This window comes from Aspergillus fijiensis (genome assembly GCF_003184825.1).
Source record: "Aspergillus fijiensis CBS 313.89 unplaced genomic scaffold BO72scaffold_31, whole genome shotgun sequence".
In the NCBI taxonomy this organism is placed as follows: Eukaryota; Fungi; Ascomycota; class Eurotiomycetes; order Eurotiales; family Aspergillaceae; genus Aspergillus; species Aspergillus fijiensis.
In genome coordinates this window covers 86,602-104,722 of record NW_024469007.1, presented here as the reverse complement: position 1 = coordinate 104,722, position 18,121 = coordinate 86,602, and the positions used below count along the sequence as shown (strand labels likewise).

General features: G+C 52.7%; 4 protein-coding genes across 4 annotated transcripts; 3 read left to right on the top strand and 1 right to left on the bottom strand.

Moving 5' to 3' along the window:
* The first annotated feature begins 3,544 nt into the window (after positions 1-3,544).
* has1 (ATP-dependent RNA helicase HAS1) lies at positions 3,545-6,085 on the top strand. Its single transcript, XM_040947491.1, has 5 exons — positions 3,545-4,200; positions 4,260-4,505; positions 4,555-5,030; positions 5,087-5,347; positions 5,403-6,085. Exons 1-5 carry the CDS (start codon positions 3,615-3,617, stop codon positions 5,655-5,657), a joined length of 1,824 nt encoding a protein of 607 aa, XP_040800119.1. The 5' UTR covers positions 3,545-3,614; the 3' UTR covers positions 5,658-6,085.
* Positions 6,086-9,646: 3,561 nt separating this feature from the next.
* On the top strand, positions 9,647-14,646 carry BO72DRAFT_497387 (uncharacterized protein; the record flags this gene model as incomplete). Its single annotated transcript, XM_040948689.1, has 3 exons — positions 9,647-12,979; positions 13,036-14,430; positions 14,491-14,646. The coding sequence occupies 3 exons, from the start codon at positions 9,647-9,649 to the stop codon at positions 14,644-14,646; spliced, it is 4,884 nt and encodes a 1,627-aa protein (XP_040800118.1).
* A 678-nt stretch (positions 14,647-15,324) lies between these two features.
* On the top strand, positions 15,325-16,750 carry BO72DRAFT_431507 (putative metallo-beta-lactamase domain protein). The gene is made up of 4 exons (XM_040943136.1): positions 15,325-15,527; positions 15,702-16,109; positions 16,161-16,334; positions 16,403-16,750. The coding sequence occupies exons 1-4, from the start codon at positions 15,375-15,377 to the stop codon at positions 16,595-16,597; spliced, it is 930 nt and encodes a 309-aa protein (XP_040800117.1). The 5' UTR covers positions 15,325-15,374; the 3' UTR covers positions 16,598-16,750.
* A 36-nt stretch (positions 16,751-16,786) lies between these two features.
* Positions 16,787-17,815, bottom strand: BO72DRAFT_528732 (uncharacterized protein; the record flags this gene model as incomplete). The annotated part of the gene is made up of 1 exon (XM_040950202.1): positions 16,787-17,815. The coding sequence occupies one exon, from the start codon at positions 17,813-17,815 to the stop codon at positions 16,787-16,789; it is 1,029 nt and encodes a 342-aa protein (XP_040800116.1).
* Between the last annotated feature and the right edge of the window lie 306 nt (positions 17,816-18,121).

The window sequence follows — 18,121 nt, the reverse complement described above, 5'->3', positions numbered from 1 at the left end:
TTAGTTACAGTACGGAGTACCATTAGTTATGCGTACTCCGTACCTCGTAGTAAGTGCACGCGCGTCCCTCAGGGGGGTTGGGTCTGGGCCGAATGCGGGTGTTCTCTCGCTGAGCTTCTCTCTCTCCCGTCGCTCCGCCCTTGACTTTGATTTGCCTTTCTCTTACCGCCCAGAGTGATGAACCTTGGGGCGCTGAAGTGGGAAAGCGACTGCGACTGGGCGAATCTGGATGGTCCCAATCTAGGTACCCACGGATTCTATGATTTGGAGTCTACGCTGGAGTTCCACTCGACTGCTGCTACCTACGTAGTGTCGTTGTCGTCGTCGTTGTCATACTTAGTCCACGTTACGTTTGGACTCTTTGAGGTCTGGGACACTCGAGCCAGCCTAATTGAGTGAGTGGATCTTTTTGACTACGAGTACGGGTGTTCATACTCGAGTTGATGCCCGTCAGTAGTCACTGGTACAGTACTACGGTAAGTAGGTACTGGGTATGGATGCGCAAGACTGCGACAAATCAGATCTTCGCTCTTTAACTTTTCTTGTTGCACTTGCACTTGACCTCGCCGGTGGTAGTGATATTCTTGCTATTTTTAAAACGGACATATGAGTAGTTAACTATTCACTCATACTATTTCCCACGAGCGAGAAGCTGAAACTGGTCGGCGCATATTGATCCAGTAGTATAAGCGGGAGACTATGCTGATCGATCCCGCCCCGTGCCTTTGACCATTTTTTATCCGCCCGCGAACTATGGTGTACCTAGTTACTGAGTGTACTGAGTATAAGTTAGGGCTCTTCTGGTGTCTAATGACTTCTCATGAACCATCGGATCGCTTGTCGTCGACTGCGCCTAGATTGTTCGATCTGGTAGGGCGTTAAGCTTGACTTCAGGTTGTCTTTGCGAACTTGAAAAAGACAGACGCCAGAGGAGTGTCAATTGACCGTACCATGCACCTGCTAACTACTACTGAGTACTTTGGGTTGAAATCCTCGACGTATTCGTATCCTTTTGCCTAGTTACAGACTACTACCAACAGCCCGAGCCTTACTGCACAGCCTCCCTCTACAGCAGTTGATTAACTCCAGGTCCTTCCCGCACAGCACCAGATGTGGGACTATGAACTCCTTTAATCAATCTCAAGCAAAGTTGTCTCTTTTACAGTGTACAACACGATCTGACTGATGGCATTGTGAGACAAATCGTACTATGCCCTCTCCACCACTCCGTGATTCACAAGCAAATGAGTCTTGACTACTCCGGAGTGTATGGAGTATGGAGTATTTTGTTTGTGCTCGACATCTTCTGTGCGTCCCTGATCAGCAAGGGAAGGGGCAGTCGATCTTTTACCACTTTAAAACGGTATCTGACTGTACACTTGGCCGTCCGTGTCTGCGCATCATGACGTCTTTCCCCATTGATCCACTCCAACCCCATACATTATTGACCATAGATTTGACCATGGGATATCATGTCTCAATCAGTAGAAGAGAAGACAGTCATGCAGCAATCGATCGAAGAATATCTCCATGAACGTTCTCCTCGAGGGGCTGACGAGCACCTGCACCTGCACCAGCCCTCCTCAGACCGGTCGGTACCTTTTACCTTAATAATCGGAAAAGAAAAAGGGTCCAAAGTTCAAACTCACTCCAACATGCTGGGCGCTGCGAACCATGGCACGCCCCATCCTATTTTTGGCATTGGAACTTGCAAATTCTTTTCGAAAATAAACCTACCAAAAAATTTGCGTGGCTGTCCGCCACACGATCCATTGTGGAATCTAGTCCAGCCTACGATGAATTCGAGCGGTCGTTCTGCTCCGCAACCCAACCCTATTTTTTCCCGTTGCGCATTCTTCCAGCCGACTTGACCTTTCAATCCGATCTCTTAGCTGTCAATGATCTGTTAAAACATGCAAGGTGCACTTTCCTGCAGTGACTTCACCCCTTGGGCTTCTGGAGGCTCTGCTCTGTGCAGTCCATGTTTGCTTGGTCCAGGCTCTCAGCCCCTAGCACGGTAAAACGTACCCGAAGTCCCGAGCGAACTTCCTTAGTCATTCGGTTGCCTAATACGCAAGCACTTTGGCTGGGGATCTTGTGTACGCATAAACCTTCTCAAGACACGGCTGGGAATCCTTAGTTACCCCCCCTACTGTACCCATGCAAGTATGTCAGTCTTTATGGACAAACAAGAACTCTCAATGGCTTTCAGTGCTATGTGAACGGATCTTCGGTTCCCACATTACAATGACGTGTCTACGTGCTTCGCGTCTCGGCTGCCCCAGCCGGCCGTACAACAATGGCATCCATCCATGTTCCAGCACACGCTTCCAATGAGATTCTTGTTGTCCAATCACAGAGCTCGCAAGGTGAGCATGGAGCAAAGGACACAGTATAGTATATACATACCGGAACTCGCCTTGAGTTACAGGCCTGTTTCATTTGACCATTGCTCGGCTGTCTTCAGACTTACCAGTTGGACTAGCAGAATGGAAGCTATAACAGCAGATCTGTCTCACGGTTCTCATGTCTTTCCGAACAACTAGAGAGCTTGACAGTTTGCTCCACAGCGGCTTCTTCTCCTTTCACGCCATCTTGGACGAAACTAGCGAAAAGGGGTAGGTTGGCGGTTTGCGCAAAGCGCCAGGCTTCCACGGAATCAAATGTTAGAAGTATACGAATCTTGCCGTACTTGCAAGAGGCTCACATCGTTCATGATTATGTTTGTGGGATGGGGTGAGGCCAGTTAGATTCCATTATTGCCCAATGCTGCTGTTCTCTTCTTCACAGTCAGATTCATATACTGCCGTACGTTTTGGCGAGGGTTGAATGTTGTCGGATTCTCCTGACAGAGCTCTTCTCCTTTTTTGTCACTTGGGTATCATTTCATGATTTCTTTCGTGGCTATGCAACCGAATTGATTGGAATAACAAGCAATTCATCGGCCTGAGACCGCCCCAAGAACTCCGCAGATTGCGGTACCAAGGACAGTAATGCGAGTGAGGGCTTATGTGGCAGGCAGCATAATTGTTATTTTCTAGAGCGGTCTTCTGTCTATGCGCAATCGTCCCTCAGAGATAACGTCGACATAATCCATGAACGTCAAGGCTTGCTCCTGATTCCATCGAAATAGAATGAGCCCAGAGGCTGAAGCGACGTGTTTTACGCGACTAGTTGATTTGGTATAGTCCTAGAGGCATGGTACCTATAAGACTGATTGATGCCAAGATGTCTACCTACCTGACAAGCGGCAAGCCTTCACAATTCGACAATATGCGGCTCGTAGTCTGTCACTTGATAGCATCTATGTTCTTCTGTATTATCCGGGCTGACAAGTCGCCACGTATAGGAGATTACCAGTCGTAATTTTGAGTTTCCTGCTATTGAAGCGCATCGGAGGGATGTGCTTTGATATAGTTTCTTATGCCTCAGGCACCCGGCTCCTGTGGCCCACTCTTATCATTCTCCTATCGGCACGTGACGCGGAGTTTGGCAGAAACGGAGAAAAAAAAAAAGAGAAAAGCGGCCTCGCGATTCCAGGCCCTGCACTTCTACCACCAGATCTATTTTTTTTCGCAGTGAGGGATTCGTCGACACCAAACAACTCCGCGAAAATGCCGATCCCCGTGGACTCCGCCAAATCTCTCTCCAAGAAGCGCAAGAGAAAGCACGGCGGAGGCGCCCGTCCTGCGACCGACAACGAGGAAGCCTCCCCAGTCCAGAATGAAGCCGTGACCGAAGTGGCCGATGCTGTGGAGGAGGAAGTTAGCACGACCCCCAAAAAGAACAGCGACAAGAATAAGAAGAAGAAGGAGTCCTCCAAGAAGCGCAGAGTCGACGATTCCGACGAGGACGAGAATGACAGCGACGAGGAGATCCGCCAGGAGGAGGTAGAGGAAGAGAGCGCCGATGATGAAAAGACTGCCGGTGCCGACCTTCCTTCGATCGATACTGTCCGTCTGCCTACGACGGACTCGGAGCCTAAGAAGTTCTCGGAATTGAACCTCTCGGAGAAGACGATGAAGGCTATTCAGGACATGGGCTTCGAGACCATGACTGAAATTCAACAACGGACCATCGGCCCGCTGCTCGCTGGTCGTGATGTTCTCGGTGCTGCGAAGACTGGTTCTGGAAAGACTCTCTCGTTTTTGATTCCTGCTGTGGAGATGTTGAGCGCTCTGCGGTTCAAGCCCCGTAACGGTTCGTTGCCGATGAGCTCGATCGTTCGATCCGATTGCGTGCTAATTCGCTTGTCATAGGTACTGGTGTTCTTGTGGTTTCCCCCACCAGAGAGCTGGCCCTGCAGATCTTTGGTGTCGCTAGGGAATTAATGGCACACCACTCCCAGACGTATGGTATTGTTATTGGTGGTGCCAACCGAAGAGCTGAGGCCGAGAAACTCACCAAGGGTGTGAACTTGCTTATTGCCACCCCCGGACGTTTGCTCGATCACCTGCAGAACACCCCCGGATTTGTCTTCAAGAACCTGAAGACGCTTGTTATCGGTAAGTCGGTATTGAATTATCGTAACTTGGATGGTCTAACATCTTTCAGATGAGGCGGACCGTATTCTTGAAGTCGGTTTCGAGGATGAAATGCGCCAGATTGTCAAGATTCTGCCCTCCGAGGAAAGACAGACGATGCTGTTCTCCGCTACGCAAACCACGAAGGTCGAGGACTTGGCTCGCATTTCGCTGCGACCTGGCCCTCTCTACATCAACGTTGACCACCGCAAAGAACATAGTACGGTCGAAGGCCTGGAGCAAGGCTACGTCATTTGTGAAGCGGACAAGCGCTTCTTGCTTCTGTTCTCCTTCCTCAAGCGCAACCTCAAGAAGAAGATCATTGTCTTCTTCTCCAGCTGTAACTGTGTCAAGTACCATGCTGAATTGCTCAACTACATTGATCTTCCCGTTCTCGACCTCCACGGCAAGCAGAAGCAGCAGAAGCGCACCAACACCTTCTTCGAGTTCTGTAACGCCAAACAGGGAACCTTGATCTGTACTGATGTTGCTGCTAGAGGTTTGGATGTACGTTACCATAAATCACTATTACGAGCCACATTTCTGACGTTCTTCCTTTCTAGATTCCGGCCGTCGACTGGATCATCCAGTTCGATCCCCCAGATGACACCAGAGACTACGTTCACCGTGTCGGTCGTACGGCTCGTGGTGTGAACGGTAAGGGACGCAGTCTGATGTTCCTTCAGCCTTCCGAGGTTGGATTCTTGAAGCACCTGAAGGAGGCTCGTGTTCCCGTTGTGGAGTTCGATTTCCCCGCCAGCAAGATCGTCAATGTCCAGTCTCAGCTTGAGAAGCTGATCGGACAGAACTACTACTTGAACAAGGTAAGCTGGACTACTGTCTTTGTTGTTCCGACCCGGATATTAACGTGTCATCCAGTCCGCCAAGGAAGGCTACCGTGCCTACCTCCAGGCCTATGCATCGCACTCACTCCGCTCCGTTTTCGACGTGCACAAACTCGACCTGGTCAAGGTGGCCAAGGGCTTCGGCTTCTCGACGCCACCCCGCATTGATATCACACTGGGCTCCAGCATGAGCCGCGACAAGAAGCAGCAGCAGCAGGGACGGCGCAACTACGGCAGCCAGCCCAATAACAAGGGGCTGAAGTTCAAGCGGAAGCACGACGATGAATGAGTCAGCGCAGAGCAAAAGTAATTGATTGTAACATTGTGCGGTTTTTGAGTATTGGCATATAGTCTCGGAGTTCGATATTGTGGATATTTGGCTTGTCTACTACATATGGTTGATTCACAATTGTTTATTGTTTCTCTTTTCATCCGAGCATCCAAGCAGAGCAGGAGGCGGGATTCAGACGCATCGAAGTCATCGCTATGAAGGGATAGTAAATACTTTCTGATGCATATGCTGAAATGCAATTCAGTAATGGCTGAGTAACATCGCATCACAGTCGCTGGGCCCGTCATGCTCCGTCTCTCCGTTAAGAAGAAACTACAGACTGGCATGTAGTCCCATGATTCATGATCGAAGATGCGCATTACATCCAAGATTGGGGCCATTGACAATGCCTGCGGTAATATGAGTGGTACAACCGCCAATTCCATGCATTTCCTGTCAGATGTAAGCTCTAAACAGATCCGAGCTCAGCGCAATATTGGATGGACATCAGAAGCAGTAAAATCGATATCTTAGCTATTTAGAGTCAATAGATTGGGGTTGAATAAGTACCATACTAATAAAGTTGGCATTCACCGGGTGTGGCATGGCCTCCAGCTCAGGGTTCCATACAGTACCTCCTCTATTCATCATATCATTGATCATCATAGATAGATCTACCTGCCTAATCTGGCAGGAAAGAATGAAGGGCTGTGACGAGAGATTTCTACACTTCTCAGTGACCAGAAAAAGAAGTTGAACTCTTCCTCTCCGCCTTCTACTCGAATTCGCCTTATTGGGTTGGGTACAAATTAACCCCATACGGGCACTGCTAGTGTGGTTGAACAATTGTTCTTTCGCAGAAAAACACAATCCATTGCGATAAAAGAACTTGCTTGCTGCCCGGTCCGTCAAACGGCTGCACATCCGATCTGCGTCCTGACTCCTGCCTAACTGCCGGCTGCCATTGCTTGCTTCCCCCCTCCGATCGGGTTTCTCACCGCAGGACAGACTTCCAATTGTGAGAAAAACAGCGTCGGCAGTTAGATGCATCTTGCTTTCAAGCCTTGTCTTTCACTTGCAAGGAGCATAGGTGGCTGGTCGGGTAGAGTCTCTCTTTTCTCCTCCCCTTCCGGTGGCTGGGAGGATAAGTGAGTGGGTGACCTATGGATGGATCCCCCTGCCGTCGTTCGTCCCGTGAATCCACCCATTCAACTCCATCCCATGGCTAAGTACCAGAAATCAGACATTGAGAAAAAAAAATAACAAAACCAACGTTGCATGCGACATGGCAGTAAGCAGCCTGAACCTTGATCGTTGTGGTCCTACTGGATGACCTTCGTGACGGCGGTCACCAATCAACGAGGGAGTCTCGCATTCGACGGGATGTGATGAGTTGGCAGATTTTCTAGGTATCGTCCGAAGAGACCGGAACGTTGGTCGTCCTGGAGACCCGCGTCCGGTCGGCGGGTGTTCAAGAAAGAAAAGACGAACAGGCCTTGTCGGTGGGACCTTGGCCCTTGACTACTTTGGAGCTTTGCTCTGCTTGCGGCCTGGGGAACAAGACAGACTCTCGAGCCCGCGGGTCCGCGGCGGGTCGGACAGGCCCACCGCTGGGATAACCTGGAGTCCTGGATCGGTCTCCCTCTGCGGTACCTACACTAGTCGTTTGAATCTGATGCTCTCCGCCATGAAGCAGATGATGATGAAGGTGATGATACTGGAGTAGTACCCATAGTGGTGATGGTCAACAGTGACGCCGCGTCGTTTCAGCTGTGAAGATCGTGGCGAATTTATGATGGGTCATAGAGAGGGCTGCTTTTACAAATGTTCTGGTTGCTCGTGTTTCATGCTCTATAAATCCCAGCCAATTTCCTGGTCGCAATTCGCGACAACCTGTTCTTCTCCAGCTCATTTCTTTGCCAGAATGGGTGGATGAAAGACGATGAAAGACGACTCGCTCTTGTGTTCGCTTTGGCTCTCCTCCCCTCTCACACCTGTACAACGGTTATAGGACCACCCAAGACACAGAATGCCAGACGGACAGGATACAGATCACATCTTGGGTTGCACCACGGAGGCAATAACCCGTTTGTCGCTTCATGGTAGGTATGAAATGTCGACAACATCCCTGGCGCGGAAAATTCCTATCCTACGGAACTCGAGGCTTTCTTGCGGTTCAGGTTGGGTGTGGCAAGACCGGAAAACCCGAGAGGAGAGCGATTGATGTCGAACGATTCGAGAAAACACCTCTGGAGGTGGATAAGTGGTACTTATTTATACTTCAATCCCAAGGGGAGGTTCAGATCATCGCGCAAAGCTCGGTCACCTTGCATGGATCTCACTTTGCTGGGAATCACGCACTTACTCGCTCACGCATACACGTAAGAAGGGAAAGCCCACTTCTACCGATCCCAACCAACGTGGAAGAGAGCAATGGAGCAATGGACACCCAAAGCGAGGACGATCAAAGCTCACTCAGCCAAAGATAAGGTGGGAAACCCAAAGAGAGCGAGGCTGGAGAGTGGTGCTTATGCTCTTAGTGTAAGGGCGAAAGTGGTGCTCTTATTGTTTCGATGTTGTTGTTGGGTGACAATTCTTTCTTTTCTTTTTCCCTGTCTCGAATTTTATTTTCTGTCTCAGAAAATCGATTCTGTGCCAGCTCATCCATTGTAATCGGCGTACCTTACTTAAGTTTGGCTGGGACGACGACGAGAAGGAGGAGGAAGAACAAGAAGATGGTAGTTAGTGGTGGCTAACTTATGAGTACTGACTTAACAGCTAAATCCAACTAGCCATCATCAAGTGTTAATATTCTTTGACCAGCCTTCTGCTTTTTTTTTTCTGCTTGCCCACTTTTTCCCCTCCCCTCTTTCTCTTCCTCTGTTAGCTTCGGAGTTATTCCCGCCAAACCCTGTCTTGTACCTGATTCCATCTCCTTCACTTCTGCTCCCTCCCTCTTTGGGCTGATAATTGGATTTCCTTTTCCTCCAGGTGCTCCTCCGTCTAGATTACTATTTTATTTTATTTATTTATTTATTTTGATTTTGATTCTTATTGAACATTGTCATTTGTTTCTTTTTGCAACCTAATTTGCCTTTGCTTCCTTCCCCTCTCTCCTTCGGTGATCTCTGGCTGGACAGCCACCAATGCATGGGGACTCTTGCGGTGAATGCGCATGGCCACCAGCTAGATGATTGATTGATTGATTCAGTTATCCACTCCCAGTGAGCGATCTACAACAACTCGCCTCTTCTTTCCTTCTCGCGCTCTGTCGCACGTTCTCTTTCTCCCTCTCTTCCTATTCTCCCAGTCGACTTTCTCACTAAGGTCATTCTATCTTCCTGAGTTCTTCCGCGGGTGGTAAAGAGAGAGAGAGAGAAGAGTCGCCTACTGTTGCTACAATCACGTCTAATCCAACCGTCCATCCATCCCTCCATTTCCCCACCACCCTCCCTCTCTCCAGTGCTGGTACGCTGTTCTTCCTTTGCTTGTTGCTGATATTGATCGCATCCTTACCTTTCCTGCCTCCATCCCCACTCCCTCCTCACTTTCATCTTTGCTTGCATCTGTTTGTCTGCAGTTGTCTGCAGTTGTCTGCCACTGTCTGCCACTGTCTCCAACCCACTTACTGCACCTTCCGATCGGTCCGAGCTTGTGGTGAGACTCCAATCTGCTAACTGGCAGTCGGGGATCCAGAACCAGTTCCTGTCATCCAGCCTTACCATCTATCCATCTATCCATCCACCCATCCACCCATCCACCCATCCATCCATCCATCCATCCATTCTGTTCATCGCTTGCCCTTTGCTCTTCCTTTCTTATCCCTTCCCTCCTTTCTTTCTGCACGCTTTCTCCCCCTTCTCCAGATCTCAGATTAAGAGCAAAAAGAGATCAGCCCCCCTCTCAAGGTCCTAAAAAAAGAAACCCCGAACCCGATTATGATTCGGTTCGGCTGAGAAGGGAAAAGACAACGAGACTTACTCTCTCGATTCTTTTCCTTATCGACCATGATGGGCGTCGAAACGCGCCGCAGACCGGTCCTGCCTGCCCCCACTGAATCCATTGTCGACACCAACACCACCGGCGGCAGCGTCACAGGCACTGATCTGGCAACTGACATCTCTCGCCGCACAGACAAAACCTCTTACTCCATTCCAGACGACGGGACTCCCGTCACTATCCCCACCCGTCGGAAACAACACCATCGTTCCCGCGGGGACGATTCCAAGCTGTCCCGCTCGTCGCAACACTCCCAGACCTCCCTGCTCATCGAGTATTTCGAGGGCGGGAAGGGTTCTGGCTCCCTGGTTTCGCGGCCCAGCGTCCGTGTCCGAGTGACCCCTTCCTCCGCGCGGAAGCTGAAGGACCAAAGAGACCATATTCAAATCACCGAGTCTAGCGGCAACCGTAAACCGGTTTATTCCCGCCGCATTTCCCTCAGCTCGCCCCACAAGCACCGGTTACTGGCCGAGTCCGGCCCCGATGATCAAAGTATAAGCTCCTCCAATTCAGCTACCGATGAGAACCAGCCTCCTGGTCATTCCCCCGTTGAGATTGAGCTCATGGATCGCCATCGTGGTAGTGAGGTTTCCAGCCTGTCGCGCGACACACGGTACATGCTGCCCGCCTCGGATATCTCCTCCATGCCTGCAGATAGTATGCTGGATACCCCCTCGTCTGGCCTCCGTCGCAAACGCAGTCAAAGCCTAGAGCGAGGTCCAAGCCACGAGTCCAAGGACTACCTTAAGACCCCGAGACGACAAAGAAGTCGCAGCCTAAGCACCGAGCGGATCGCCCATCGCGTGGCAGAAAAGCTTAGCAGCGATCCTCGCGACGGCTCCCGACAGCGTCGACGGGCAGAGAAAAGTAAGTTCGACGACAGTGAGGAGGCCGATCTCAAGTCTTCCCGGCATCGAGGGCACGACGACATGATCAGTCCCGAGTCCAGCCTCCTCAGCGCCTCGGCCGTCTCCTCGCATCGCCGATCCGGTGACCAGTACTCCTTCCGATCCGGGACCTCCAAATCGTCCATCAACAACCCGAAACTACTTGAAACCGTCGAAGACGCGATTCGGAGGTTGATCCTGCCCGAACTGAAAGAGCTGAAGAAAGACCAAAAAGTCATGTCGAATACTTCCAAGTTTGACCGGGACATGAATGCCTCGCACTCCTCCGCCAGTACACCGTCACGGGATGGACTCGGAAGGCGACTGTCAAAACACGCAAGTGCGCCTGACGTTAGGAAGCCCAAAGTTGTTCTCAACAAGGATAGTCGTGACGAGGGGATCACTATTTCGGGAGATTCAGTCCCCTCTCGGGCCGAGCGGCGATCGAGTAAGGGTAGCGAGAAGTCTCCAGATATTGGCTACGTCAAATGGGCCAATCGGCCAGAGTTGACTGAGCAAGAAAAGCTGCGGCGCCAGCGAAGCAAAGGGCTGCGCGAGGCAGAAAAAGCGGGCCTCGTCGGTAGCGCCCTAACAGCGGCGGCTCTCCAGCATCACGATTCGCGATCGAGCTTGGCTAGTAGCGAAGGTAGACGCAGAAGCAGCGGCCCCCAGAGCCCGATAGGAGGCATCAACGAGACTGAGCTGGTCTTCCAGAGACACAACATTGCTCCCATGCCGTTACGCAGTGCAATCGAGTCAGATCTGACAAGGGCTTCACTGCTCTCAGAGCAGTCTGCCGATCCCTATTCTTACGAGGAGTCTAAAGAACACGACATCTCGCGTGGGTCGTTTTACCAAACCATCTCCCCTACTCCACGATCCCCGGGTCAGGCTTCTCTAGACTCGCAGCATGATTTGAAGCTCAAGCACAGCAACCTATCTAGCCATAACTTGTCTCTGCGCAGCGTCTCGAGTCATTCGTCCGTCGGAGGTGCTTCGGCCGGAGCTATTGCGGCGGCGGCTGCAGCCAACTTGCTTGATGTACATGCAGGACACCATGACACCGATTATAGTGGCCTCACAAGCCGACGACGGACACTCAGCCCAATTCAAAGCGTGGCGAGCAACATCAGCCAGTCTCCAGTAAAGCAGAACTCGACTTCTTATGATCACCACGACTTTTCCGACGATGAAAAGGGGCTGGAGCCGCGTTTGTCCATTGATTCGCTCTCGTCTGCTCCCAGCACCAACCTCGCAAGGTCAACCCGCCCGGAAGGACTCAGCATCAATAGTCAGACTGAGTCCCTTCGAAACCAATATGATCCTGGGCACGAGCTGGGCTACGAGGAGACGCCTAGAGCATCGCCACGAGGCAGTCGCTGGGTTGAACATTCGGATGGAGAAGACGACGGCGACGACTATGCCCACTCGACTGCGAGCACTGAGCGCAACAGAATGCCTGGACACAACGAGGACAGCGAGGTTACTTTCATGGACCACGCGAAGCAAGGCCAACCTGTCGCTGAAGGTGTTGCCGCCAATCCTCGCTTTGTCCATCCCCTCGCCGTAGAGTCGGCAGTGGCTTCGCTCTTGGATCCCACTATTCTAGACACCAAGTCCAGTCAGTCTGCTGCTAATCGCTCCATGAACGACATTCCCGAACAAGCCGAGAGCGATCGGGATGAGGCGATGGACAAATTGGATGACTCTCCTCATGCTTCTCGCCAAGGAAGTCCTCTCAAGCAAGGCCACAATGTGTCAAGTCCTGATGCTACATCGTTCCCGAGACGTATGGGTGCCACTTCGCCTCCGCAGAGTGTGACCCAGTCTTATGAAGACTTGACAGATCCTACTCACATGTTCGCCGGAATCCGCGACCAGAGCCCCCTTCCCGAGGAAGACCCACTTCCAGATACTGAATCGGAAATCAATACCAATCCTTCCATTATTCAAGGACCGGCGGCTCAAGAAGCTAGTTGGTCGTTCAACCAGACGCCTTCCAAAGATGCTCCGTCTCCTCTCTTCGATAAGGGTGGCGCCGTTGCCGGTGCGGCTGCTGGTGCGGGCCTGGGTTTGGGGTCGGTCGACCACGCACAATACGACCAGGAATATTACCCCGAGGACGAATATGCTGCAAATGACTACTACGACCAACAATATTCGCGGCAATTGTATGGGACACCTCTTGGAGCCAAAGACGAGGGCTATGTCTCGGCTGCCAATCCCCGTTCTCCAAGCGTTGATACGCCTGAGCCATTGAAAAAAGGGATGGGAGGGATTGATGCCAACATGGGTATGTTCGACAGTCCCATGGGAGCTGATGATTTCATACCCGGCCATCAGCGACAGCTGAGTGGGTACTCCCATGGGGTTGGATCTCCGCTATATGACAGTGCCACTGGCAAAGGCATCGATCGTATTCAGTCTAAGGACATCGTCGCACTCATGGACCATGTAAGTTCCAGTTCCCTTTCGTCAATACTTAGACAACTCTGCTGACACTGCCTAAGCTTACTGTACGTGATGCGCAACGGAACGCCAGAGATACGGAAATTCTGGTGACGCTGGTTCGAAGCGCGGCCGAGATGCGCAACTCGTTCGAGGAAATGAAGAAGTTCATCGCTCAGCAAGATGGAATGCTCATGGAGGCCAGCGACAGACAGCACGAGCGTACATATCGGGCTGTTGGCGGACCGCGCCCACTGCCGGTCAGTGCGCGCAGCGCTCGTCAAATGTCTGTGGACGATGGCGAGGAACTGAGCCAGAAGCGCAAGAACATCTTCAAGCGTGCGCTTAAGGGCCTGAGTATGAAGAACTCGAATGATCTGACCAAGATCGAGGATATGTTGGAGCAATTGCTGGAGGAGGTTGAGGCTCTCCGTCACAATCAGGATCACGGGTTTCCGCGCAATGGTAACCGGGCTGCCAGCGTGGATCCGGAAGGCTATGAGCCAGAAGGTCATGCGGGAACTTCCTCTCCTGGGAATCCCTCCGAATACCTTTCGACGTCGTCACAGCTCGTCCAGGATCCCAATCAGTTCCGGAAGGGCCTCGAGAACCGTGTGAGCACGGTCCAGGAGGTTGATGAGGATATGGAAGACGATCGCGGGGAATTCCTGAGCCCTCACCTGGTGTCTCAGCCGAACCCCAACAACCAACAGGACCGAGCTGGCTCGGCTCCTGTCTCAACACCCCCTCGGGACGCGATGGCCTCGGGGGCTCTTAGCACTGACACCACCCCGAAGATTACCGAGAAGGCAAAGAAGCACAAATCCAGCAGCTCTTCGTTCTTTCCCAAAATCTCACGCTGGTCGAAGACCACCGCCTCGTCGATGGGTGACAACATCCGCAACAGCATTCAACCGAATCGCAAAGAGCGGGCGTCTTTTGATGCTTCGCGCTCCGGGTCCGACCTCGCACAGGGGCCATATCAAACGACAAATTATTATGATCCTCAGGGCGAAGATCGACTGCGCTCCACTTACACCTTAGATGACCAGCAACATGAGAACCGACCACCGTCGCCGTTGGTGCCATCTCAGGTGTCTGAAACGCCCAAGTACCGGGCTCACCGCGGTAGCCTCGACCTGCACCATCCCCAACCCCGCCAAGGACCCACCGGACGGTACCAATCACAGCTGGAAACGCAGGCTCAGGTTTACACTGCACCGTCCGACCACTGGGGATCGAATCCCAGCTTGTCGGGTGTAAATGCCAATCCGCGCTACAGTGGTGGCGGCCGGCTATCTCCCATCTCGGACGCAGGTTATTCAGAAGCCAGTTCTCGCCAGACGGGACCCCCGCGACCCCCGAAGATCAAAGACGAAGGGCCCCTGATCCCGGAGAGGCCCCCCAAGGTTAAGGATGACGACGAGCGGTCGTATATGGATCGTGTCGTTTCACGGGTCAGTGTGCATTCCTGGAAGGGACGGCTGAGACGAGCTATGCTGACGAGATTTCTGTAGAGTTCTGCTGTTCAATCCCCACGCAGCACGCCTCCCCCGCGCAAACCGACGGGGCCTCGTCCCCTCAACTCGGGCTGTCAGTACAGCCCGGCGCGACGGAAGCGAAGCCAGTATCGAGCGACCAGTCCGGAGCAGGTTGATGCCGAGCTTGACTAGACGTTTCTGATTTCAGTTGATACCCTTTCTTTTCATTGTTTTGATTTGTTGCCTGCGGACCGTTTACGACATAATGACATGACTATTTGCACCATGTGCTATGACCAGCGTCTTGCATTTGTGCGAGCGTGATTTCTTTTTGTGTGGGTGGACGAGGTTGTGGCTGTGAATTTTGTTATACCATGTATCCATTTGCTGTCGTATAGTGATGCGCTACATATTGACTTGATTTGATGCGGTGACTGGAGTGTGAGTGTAGACTGGCTCTAGCCTCTAGTTGATAATTGTTAGTTGCAGTTAGTGTCAGGTCATAAGTAGCAGCCAGGCTCTATGCATGGCGACTGTAGCTATCCATGATTGCCGTTAACTTATCGGTTTGTGGTTGCTGGCATGAGGTGAGTTAGGGTTAGAGTATGAGAAGAATAGGAGGGGAGGGGGGGGGGAAGAGTGATAAGTGGGGGTTGCATGTCAATTCCCCAACTACCTAGTAGTAGTTAGTAGTAGTCATGATGACATGGAGACTCCAACCGCCATGGACCTGCCATGGCTCTCAGCTCTATCGTGTTTGATGGGTGTTTGAACCACGGAAATGTTCCGTATGCGGGGTAATCAACACGAAGTATAAGACCCTTAAGACCTTCCCTCCCCTCTCCCCTCTCCCCTCATCAAGTATTCCATCCTATCCTCAACCTCGTCTCAATAAGTACTAAGTTACATACCTATGCACCATGCCAGATTCACCCCCATCATCTCTTGATTTCATCATCTGCTCAACATGCGGCACGCAATTCCCCACCACCTCGCCCCCACCCAACTGCAAGATCTGCGATGATCCCCGCCAATTCATCCCTCCAACGGGGTACGTACAGTATACGTATACAGTGTCTACCTCCCCTTCCAAGTTCCCCAGCATTCACCAACACCAGCACATCACCCAGAGTCCCAGAGCCACCCAGAAGTTCTAACAAACCAGACAATCCTGGACAACCCTCCGCGCCCTCCGCCACCATCCAAACCCCAGCACAAACCAATCCCAAACCCAGACCCAGACCCAGACCCATGAGCCCCACCAACCCTACCACAACGAATTCCACCCCCTCCACCCCAGCACCGACCCCGAAACCGACCTAATCACATCCTCCCTCCTCGCAATCCACACCGTCCCCAAACTCGCCATCGGCCAGCGCGCCTTCCTCTGCCGGACCCGCCGCGGCAACATCCTGTGGGACTGCATCCCGTTCCTGGACGACGCCACGATCGCCCAAATCGAGGCGCTGGGCGGGCTGCGGGCCATCGTCATCTCGCATCCGCACTACTACGCCACGCATCTAGAGTGGGCGCGCGCGTTCCGGTGTCCGGTCTTTTTGGCCGCGGAGGATGCGGAGTGGGTTGTTCGGCGGGGGGAGGAGCAGGTGTTTTGGGTGGGGGGGCGGTTGGATTTGGGGGAGGCTTTGGGGAGGGACGTAGAGGAGGAGGGGGGTAGGGGTGAGGGTCAGGGGGAGGGTTTAGGTGAGCTGGAGGTGATCAAGACCGGCGGCCATTTCCCGGGCAGTACGGTGCTGTGGTGGCGGGCGTTGCGGACGCTGCTCATTGCGGATACGATCGGGACGGTCCCGAGTGGGATCTATCATGTCGACCGACTGCCGGGGACGGCGTCGTTTACGTTCCTGTGGTCGTATCCGAATATGGTTGGTCGCCTTTGTTGCCGGTGCTTCATCCTTCTTCGGGGGGTTTGCTGACTTGGACCTGACGGTAGATTCCCTTGCCGCCGGATGAGGTGCTGAATATCTGGAAGGCGATCAAGCACACCGACTTTGATTCGACGTATGGCGCTTTCGTGGGGATGCATACGCACGGGGATAGCAAGAAACGCGTTCTGGAGAGTGCTAAGATCTTCGTCCGGGCTATGGGGTATCTGGATCATGCCATTCATAAGGAAGTCTGTTTGTGACAAAGCATCTAAGGTATACACTGAGCGCGGCTCTCTTCGTTATTGTACAGTACAATCATACCAGCTCCCTGTCATGGCGGGTACATGAATGCTCTCTCACACAGCACGGGAAGCCTGTATACTCTAAGGTACAGTTCAGTTAATGATACTTACATCTTTGACCTGACAACACTCGGCACACCCACTACCCTAAACTTCGGTATAAGGCCTCATAGAAGTCTGCAATCCAGGAGCAACAGTGGGAGCGTTGTTCTCTTCATCCTCCGCAGGTCCAGCACCAGGACGCTGCGTCGCCGTGGCCAACCAGCTCAACTCCACCCCATCGCTGATGGGGAACTGGCCCGGATAACTGTCCACCGAGCACGCCGGCTGCAAGCGGTCCATCGTCTCCTCGACGACGACGGGCTCGGCGCGGTGGTGCGCGGGCACCTCATTACTCTCTGGCGCGACGACCGAGACCATCGACCACGGCTGGCTCAAGACGCTGAACCGCAATCGCTCCGTCATGAACCCGGAATAGCGGATGTGGGGCAGCACGATACTCTGGCGGCGATCCGACCCCAATGACAGACTCCTCCTGAGGGTGGCCGAGTAGATCGAGTCACTCATCCGCGGCGGGTAGACGACGTTCTGCTGCTGCTGCTGCTGGTGCACCTCAACCACTGAATTCGCAGTCTTGCTGCCAATGGCGGAGTGGCTAGTCACGGCGCTGTCTCCTCGACTACGTTTCACTGGGCGGTTGGACGGCCGCAGGGAGAGGATGCTCGCAGCAGGCAGTGGCCGTTTCGGTCGGAGCGAGGAGCCGCTCACTCGCTCGGTGGCCGTGGGGGACGTCGCTAGACTCTGCATCGCCTGCGCGTCGACGGTGGAATGGCGCGGATGTGCTTCGGGGTCATCGGGGTGGGAGGGGTCGGCGGGCTCGAGGCCCAGGATGAGGGAGCTGAGGTGAATGATGCGGCGCTCTTTGCGGTGGATGGACTGGCAGAGGCCGTGGCGATGGGACAGCTCGGACGACGGGTCGATGTCACGGAGAAATGCCACGAACAGTAGCAGGTTGAGCATCAGGATGGTGGCCGTGAGGTGGAGGGCGCGAGTGAGGCTGGCACCCGGGGCAGAAGCCATTTTCGTGATGGACGATCGAGCAGGTCGGTTGGGGTTTGTAAATGTGGCGATCGGGAGAGGGGGTGGTGAGATGAAAAAGATAGTAAATGCTTCCATGGTGTGGTTTCGAGGTTATTTTGTTTTAAGGGAGGCAGGATTTGGGAATGGTGGTGGTGGTGGTGGTGGTGGGAGTGGCAGTGAGGAGGAGGTGCATCGGCATTGCAGGAAGGAACCACCCTGTGGTTTGGTCCTTACATGCTGATTTTCAATGGACATGATGAAGATGGATGATGAATATCTGCATTCTGAAGTAGTGCAGAGGAGACTCGAATCCAATATTCACCATGCAGCACTTGTGTATAGTAGTTGTGTATGGTTATTGTCTCCGCATTCCATCGACGATGACTTTTCTTTATCTTATCG